Source organism: Parus major, chromosome 5 (genome assembly GCF_001522545.3).
Source record: "Parus major isolate Abel chromosome 5, Parus_major1.1, whole genome shotgun sequence".
Classification (NCBI taxonomy): domain Eukaryota; kingdom Metazoa; phylum Chordata; class Aves; order Passeriformes; family Paridae; genus Parus; species Parus major.
This window is the reverse complement of record NC_031774.1, coordinates 4,626,822-4,634,070: the sequence shown is the minus strand read 5'-3', so window position 1 is coordinate 4,634,070 and position 7,249 is coordinate 4,626,822. Positions and strand designations below refer to the sequence as shown.

The 7,249-nt window shown below is 35.7% G+C and overlaps 1 protein-coding gene across 6 annotated transcripts in view; it reads right to left on the bottom strand.

The window, feature by feature from the left end:
• Positions 1 to 2,545: 2,545 nt before the first annotated feature.
• SBF2 (SET binding factor 2) overlaps positions 2,546 to 7,249 on the bottom strand; it is a 231,823-nt gene continuing 227,119 nt past the window's right edge. For 5 of the 6 annotated variants that reach the window (XM_015631152.3, XM_015631153.3, XM_015631155.3 and 2 more), the window contains 3 exons: positions 7,009 to 7,096; positions 5,402 to 5,533; positions 4,888 to 5,138 (listed from right to left, as the gene is read on the bottom strand). In XM_015631152.3, coding sequence (XP_015486638.1) covers positions 5,040 to 5,138; positions 5,402 to 5,533; positions 7,009 to 7,096 — 319 coding nt within the window. In that variant the 3' untranslated portion in view covers positions 4,888 to 5,039. Of the gene's footprint in view, positions 5,139 to 5,401; positions 5,534 to 7,008; positions 7,097 to 7,249 lie in introns of all 6 variants that reach the window. The other variant, XM_015631151.3, reaches the window with a different exon arrangement.

Sequence of the window (7,249 nt, the reverse complement as noted above, 5' to 3'; positions counted from 1 at the left end):
CAATTACACCATCCCACATTCCAAAACCAGCTCCCCAATTTACTCCTGGCTCTGGTTCATTAGCACTTGATGGGATATTTTCCAGCTTTTTTGTACTCATACCAGATAAAGACTAACTGTAAGCTTTCCTTTCAGTCAGGGGCCTGAAGTGAAAGAAACTGAGTTAATTTTGACTTAAATTTTGACTGGATTTTGGCCAGAAAACAGTTTTAAAGACAAAGTAAAGTAGTTAAGTACAAAAAATGGAATAATTTTTTTTTTATTTTGCTGTGAAGCAAATACATGATTTACCCCAATTCAGGAAGCATTGAAAATAGGAGATCTCTGAAAATTAAAAAAGAATATTAAAATAATCTTACAATCATCCTTGAGAAACAGGTTGCCCAACTTCATCAAAAATCAATGGCAATTCCAGTACCAATCCTCAACAGTATTTAAAGCTTCAATTCTAAATAATTTGACTGCATGAAACACCACAAAGATATGAATGCTTTATCCTAAATAATCAAAGTGTTTTTGACTGAAAACTTAGTGCAAGCACTTGCTTCAACTACTACATTAAAATATTTAATGCAGGGAATAATGTGAGCACAGCAGAAGTAAAATTTTTAACTATTGTGATGGCACAAAAGCAATGCAACATAATCAAAGCCTGTGCACACAATTAATTAAACTTGAGAGTGTTCTACCTGCACTATTGCTCAATATATTGAGCTTCTCTCATAATTACACACAATTTTGTGATGTTATCAGTTTGAACTTACTGGAGGTCTTGGTGTGAACAGGGATGTTGTACCTTGTATAAATCTTGGACAATTAACAGAATTCAGATGGACACTACCAGGTTTTGGAGCTCCTGTTTGGTGACAGGCTTGGATTACAAGAATTCTGAGTTGAACAGTGAGAGAAATTCATTAAACAACAAAGTATTCATCGATATTTGCTCAAAATACACTTATAAACAAGGAACCAATAATTAAAATAAATTCAGATTATGCCCCAGGTTTTTTTAGGTGAGTACAGGGGCAAGAAGGAGCACTATTTAATACCTGAAATATCTATACTTTTGTATTTCCTTCCAGGATAGAAGTGTGGTCCTTTTAGCCTAATTATTTACATCTCCTTTTACTGCCTGTTTTACAGATAAAAGTATCAGCTCTCTGTGGATCTCCTAAAAGAGATTTAAACACAACATCTTCACCAAAGAGTAGACAATGGAAAAACTGAAACCATGCCAAATTTAAGCATAATTTCCTATTCACAAGTGTGCAGATTCTGATTTCTGAGCAAACTTTGAAGAGGGAGGAGGAATCTTGAACTATACCATGCCAGCTGAAACTGGACAAAAGGTAATTTCCCACTGGATGTTGTCTGCTAAGTGAAGAGAGGAAACAATAGTGAGCAGCATCCTTACTGACAGTCAATTCATGAAAAATTGGATGTGAAAAAACTCAGAGATGAAAATTTCCTATATGAGAATGTGGATGCTACCACTGCCCTTGCACAGTAGCCAAAATTGGGGAAGAAACGGATCAAATACAGACAAACCCCCAGAAAGTAGGTGCGACAGCAATACTCAGCATGAACTTCAGCAGAACTGGGGAATGGGTAGATTAATTCCATTTTTCTGACTCTCCAAAGCAACCACAGGATAATCATGAACAGACAAAATATTTGGATGATCACAAATATGAAAAATGAGAAATGTGGCGCAGCCACTTCGATATACTCCAAGAATATTACAGGATGAAAAGGCAAAAATGACAGTATTTGGACAAGATCACTGCATTTTTGTTATGTCTGAAATTCACAAAATATCAGATACAAGTAATGTGTGTGGGATGTGACACAAAATTTTGAACATTTGTTCTTGGGTCTGTTAGCTGTTTGTGTACCATTACATAACCAGTGACCCACACGTGTGGCATGCTAAGTATTTTATTTTTTAGTGTAGTAATTCTAAGGCTCCCTCAAAAGAAAGGGTTTTTATGGAAAACACTTGTTAGATAGGAAAATCACTGATATAATACCCCAGTAAGAACCCTTCAAACCTAAACTCGCTTCATTCCTCCACCTACGCCGTGGATGTTTTGTTACTGAACACAGAGAAGGGCAAACAATCCTCTCCCCTCATGCCAGACTCGGAATGTTGTAATTCTCTTTTCCACAGGAGGAATGTTGTGATGCACACTGTGGGAATAGTGATGTGACACAGCAGAGGGAGCACTTCTGCTCATCCCCATCTCCTGGCTGGATCTTTCTAGAAAATTTTCATGGAATATGAAGTTGAATCCTTTTGTACACGTAATTTTTCCCTAATTCTTAGTTCCCAATTCTCTGCTGCTGCTGATACAACTCAAACACTCTGGCAAACCCCGCAGCTGAAGCTATGCTGACTCGTCCACGTTTTCTCCAAGTCTTTGTTGGAATCTTCATTTTGCAGAGAGACCTTCAGGGACACCTCAAACTTCGTGTCCTCATAGCAAAAGCCTTTTTTTACCATTCCCTTGTCTATTCCTTACACAGACACCACAAACACCACGCCTCTCATTTCAGCTTTTATTTGGGTATTTTTAAGTTAAGTTGCTCAAGTCCATTTTCCATCAATACAGACACTAAAAACTGAGATCAACATTTAAGGCAACATTAGCATCCATGCCAAGCTCAATATGCAAACCACATCCTCCAAGCAGCACAGCATCCCAGAACTGCCACAGCTCCTCCGTCACACGTTCCCTTCCCGTCTGGCCTCTGCTGTCCCACGCCACGCTCAGGAATTCCATTCTGATGCACAGTCTCAAGTAAGACCTTGCCATTTGTGTTTTTTATTTTTTTTTTATAGTTTCTTTTTTAGGAACAAGACCTTTTTTGCACAAGGTGACACGAGTGAGATACGCCTCAGGGTGAAAGTTGACTTACGTCGCGATACCGTACAGAATCCTTTTTTTAAAAAATACATTTAACATCATTATTCAATGACTTTAGTATGGACATTACACATCTTTAGCCTTTTGGTAAAGGCTGTATGTTGAGAGTCGTTAGAATGATAATTTTGCTTTAAATTCTGATTTCTTTAGTGTTACTGTTGACAAGTGTTTGAGTTAGGGATGCCCAAGTGCAACTTTTAGGTAAGAATATTTACAAGTATACAAAAGACCACATAGTTTTGAATACACCCACTATTCTTAATACAGAGTAAATAAGGATTTGTCTTGTGCCCGTGGAATATTTCAACAGGTGGGTCTTGCTTTTCTTTTTTTCCTCTTTTACAGTAAAAGGAAAGTTTTTACTTTTCCTTAAGGAGTGTATTTATTACAAGATGGTTAGCATACATATATCACATAACATACACGAGTTAAAATTAACCAGTTACAAAATAAGCAGTGGTATGTATATCTTCATATAACCTAAGAACAGGATCAGTATTTTACAAAGTACATATAAAAGTACTTCATATACAAAGAAAAATACAAATGTGCAAACACCATTGTCACAGGTGGAAATTTGTCAATTGAAAAATGCTAGAAAAATCCTTCATATTTTTGTTTTGAAATTGCAAATGCATTAAAAACAGCTGCATTTCCTATTGTGTGTGGTGAGAAATCTATGTTCCTTTCTGACAAAATACATTAGTTATAAAAAAACCCACAAAGTTTAATAACTGAAAAATCTTGTAAGTATAGTCAGTTTGGTTAGGCTGACATTAAATTACAAGCAGAACATCTGGAAAAATGAGAAAATAGTGAATCATATATACAGACCTTTTGTAATATTAGTGTGCTATTTAACATATTAACATTTCAAAGTAAAAACAATGGCTTAATTACCTACATATTCTACTCAAAGTCCTCATTATTCATAGACTGTAAAATTTCAACTAATTTGGGGCTATTAAAAATGTTTTGCCAGGATTTTAAGCAGAACAAACACAAGTTCATCAAAAGTAAAAATCTATAAACAGTCTTCCAATTAATGTGCAAAAAAATGTTTAAAAAGTATCAAATCACAACACCTCAAACTTGATTATGTACATATCTAATATCTGTAAATGCTGTTAACTAGCTAGTTTTGTTTTGTTCTGCTACAAATAACTTACCTCTGTCCTGCAAAATGTCTGCATTGTAAAGACTTCAGTGCAAGTGCTTGCTTCATTGTTTAGTGCATTATCATGTTTGTTATTTTTTATTTTACAGTGAGCAGAACAGCATATAAATTAACACACACAACTCACACACAAGAGATCCTTCATCTACTGAATTCCTAGTTTGTTGTTTTGCTCCAGGGTAGTGTCACCCAGTTTTCTTTCGTTTATCCCGTTGGAATTGCAAATGGAATCTAAAATAAAAAGTGCTATCTATGGTCTCCAGGTAATCCCTAGGTTTTGAAATTCCACAACAACATTGCAGAAGCACTCAGCAGAGCACGAGATTAGAGAATGACCCACACACTGAGAACACACTTGAAAGTCTGGCATCAGGCAATTTCACTTTTTTTGGTCTTTAAAAATATCGACTGTCTATAAACATTGGCAACCTGGTGTGTGTGTCACTGGACTCACAAGCTTCATTTCTTTATTTGTTTTTAGGAATTGTAGGCATGTTCCCTCTTATTCATGACTGGCTTGGAAATAAGAACATTTTACTTAAAAATCTAAATAAAGTGGAAATACACTTCTTGTTGAAGGGGAAATTTCTACACTTTCTTTTGGACAGGTTTTCTAAAATAATAGCTCTGAATTGAGAAAACTGGGATCAGATGCTAGTGCAAATACAGCCCACTTTTATAGCTGGGAATTGTACTGAAGAAAGAGCAAATTCAGGATAAATGGATTATTATTTTTCCAAGTCCCTCCTGCAGAAAGAAAATAAAAAATAACAGTTACAGTGGTTATAATTATTAAACAGAAAAGAACTTATTATGAACTTTAATGGCTGAAATGTAAGGAAGGCGGGTTGTGTGTCAGTAACATTCCAGAACTCAGTTTCTTCCAGGATGAGGTGCTTTAAATGGGACTTTATCATGGAACATTTCTCTCCTTTCTATGCATCTGAAATGCAACTCTGGATCCTGTCCATCCACTGTTGAGCACTCTGTGCATCTTGGGCACAAAAGTTATACACACGTTTATTTGTCTTCAGCTGCAAAGGGAAAACAAGGACACAAAGAAGTCAGCACATGGAAAAGAAAACCTTCAATAAACTGCAATACTCAGTGTGCTCATGGGTCTGAATGTATCATTTTTGAACTATTGCTGTTGAGAGTGATGCCAGCTACATAAATTTTTTTTTTTTCTGAGATGGCACAACAGCTCCTTCCTAGCGCACACCTTCTAGCAGGACTGGGAGCAGGAGCTTAAAAGCACAAGGGAAGGAAGTTTCACATAAAGACCAGATATACTTACATCAAAAAATGCCTTTTCACTGGCATGTTTTGGAGCTCCAATTGTTGGAGAAGCAGGAATCACAGTTTCCACCTCTGCAAGGTCTATGTGTCCCTTACAGCTTGTATCCTCACCAGAGTCATAATATCGCAGCTGGAACACGAGAGAAAAAACAATGCACATGTGCTTTTAGATGGACCTTTCAGATTAATTCCCTTTTCCTGGATACAGCCTGGGGGCATTGACTGCTGAGGGTGGGAGGCACAAAGATTACTAAGAGCTGAGGAGGTGGGGGAAGAGTATTTTGTCCCCAGAGCTCCAGAGCAGAGAAGCAAACAACAATGGATTGCTCTAGGCAGAGGGCATGTGAGGCAGGAAAGAAAGCAGAGCCTTTTCTTACATGAAACTTCACTGAGGCATTGAAAGAACACTTATTCTCTGCATTTCAAGAATTTAAAGTGATCAGCAGAAATTTAAGTGCAATTTTAGGTAATTATAAGCCACACAAAGCTCACATTTTCCTGTACTGCACATAGAGTTTTAATGAAGTCTGTGCTTTTTTTTTTTTTTTCTCCTTACAAAGGAGAAAAAAATGATGTGATATGAAATGATTTGATATGAATATTAAACACTCTGTAAACTGAGTTTCAACATGCAAACAAATTCCAAAAAAAAGCCCCAAAAACAAAACCCCAACAAATTCCCACAAGCCAGTGCAAAATAGCAACACAGACCTTCACAGCACAAGTCAAATAACAGAACTCCAGCTAGGATTGACCTGTATTACTCCTGCATCTATCATATTCAGAAGGTTTTTTGGTTATACAAAAAATGTAAAAATATCTTGTTGTCCTGCAAAATGAACCTTTTTCCCTATACACAAGATATATAGGATATATTAGGAAGAATAATTATGAACAGCACATTTGTTGGTATTTACCACACTGACCTCCAAATACTCAATTAGCATTTCAAGAGATGCCTGTCTTTATCTATACTGCACATTTTAAAATGTATTGACTAAAATTAATTAATATTTTTTTAAACAAAAGCATACATGAGTCTGAGAAGTTAGAACCCCCACTTCGTGGAATATTTGGCTCAGAATATTTTACTGCCTGATGACACAACATTATTTGAAATACACAAGATCATAAATTTCTACTGCAGAATTCTGGCATTCATTGTAAATTGGATAAAAAGTTTAGACCAACAGATGTCTATTTTTAGTGCTCCTTTTTGTACAGTGATTAGGTAGAACTTATGAATAATTCTGCTACTAAATTTACAGTACTCTGACTAATCTAAATTACTCCTACATATTTTTAAAATCCTATCATATATTTTTTATAAAACACTCCTATATGTTTTGTTTTAAAAAAATAAAAGGCAAAAAATAAAATACAATAAAATAAAATAAAATACAAAACCCTCTCCATCCACTCAGAATTCTGTATCAGCCACAAGATACACAAGACAAACATTGATAGGTTATGAATGATGTAGCACAGATCATACCTGAAAACCATCATTACTAATGTTGTTTGTAAGACCAATCTACAAAAACTCAATAAATAAAAAAGAAGCAACATAATAATAAAAAATCCCATTATCTGGAAAGGTTTTACCTGGTGTTTTGTCACATCCAGCACAAACCAGCGAGGTTTCCAACCTTTCAGCAAAGCTCCTCTTTTGTACAGCGTACCTTCAAAAGATCTGAGAGGGACAGAAAACACAGCAGCATGTGATTCCATAATATGGATACCACTGAGAAATAAAACCCCCAAAAGGATAGATATTAAACATTTACTACATTAATATTAAAAACTTACTACATTCATATTAAACACTTATTTTCCTGCAGGGAAA